The sequence below is a fragment of the Monoraphidium neglectum genome (genome assembly GCF_000611645.1).
Source record: "Monoraphidium neglectum strain SAG 48.87 unplaced genomic scaffold scaffold01112, whole genome shotgun sequence".
Classification (NCBI taxonomy): Eukaryota; Viridiplantae; Chlorophyta; class Chlorophyceae; order Sphaeropleales; family Selenastraceae; genus Monoraphidium; species Monoraphidium neglectum.
This window is the reverse complement of record NW_014012516.1, coordinates 9,524-10,066: the sequence shown is the minus strand read 5'-3', so window position 1 is coordinate 10,066 and position 543 is coordinate 9,524. Positions and strand designations below refer to the sequence as shown.

Sequence of the window (543 nt, the reverse complement as noted above, 5' to 3'; positions counted from 1 at the left end):
GGTGCTGCGGCATTGTCAGTCGCTCCAGCGCAGCACGAGCATGGCGCCGGCCACGCCGCAGTCCTGGAGGGTGGCGCGGGGGTCCGCCAGCACTGGGGCGCCTGGGCCTGGGGAGGGCGGGATGGGGGAGTGCGCGGGGGCACGTCGGCGGCGCGGCGCTGCTGAAGGGCGCTGTTTCAGGCGGCCTGGGCGGTCCTAGTGTGATGTTGCCGCTCGACGCGTCGCGCCTCCATGGGCCCGATGCTCCCAAAGTCCCTCAGGCACCAGGCTGGTCGGCGCAAATCAGATCACTATTGTTTGTCAAGCAAGCAGGGGGACCGCGGACCCCGTGCAGTCCGCGCGGCGGCCATGCGGCGCCCCCGCCCGCCGCGCGGTCGAGCGCGGCCGCGGCCCCGGCGCCGCGTGCGCGCCGAGGGGCCCAACCCCTCCCGCCCCGAGCCGGCCGGGGGCGCTCACCCATCTGGCTCAGCACGAACGGCCGCGCCGCCGCCTGGGGGGACAGGCCCGCCACCCAGTCCTGCAGGGCGGCCACTGTGTCTGACC

General features: G+C 75.7%; 1 protein-coding gene across 1 annotated transcript in view; it reads right to left on the bottom strand.

Moving 5' to 3' along the window:
- Positions 1–15: 15 nt before the first annotated feature.
- Positions 16–543, bottom strand: part of MNEG_6689 (hypothetical protein) — a gene marked incomplete at both ends in the record, with an annotated part of 1,972 nt that continues 1,444 nt past the window's right edge. The window contains 2 exons of the mRNA XM_014044837.1: positions 16–107; positions 457–517. Of these exons, the coding sequence (XP_013900291.1) occupies positions 16–107; positions 457–517 (153 nt within the window). The remainder of the gene's footprint in view (positions 108–456; positions 518–543) is intronic.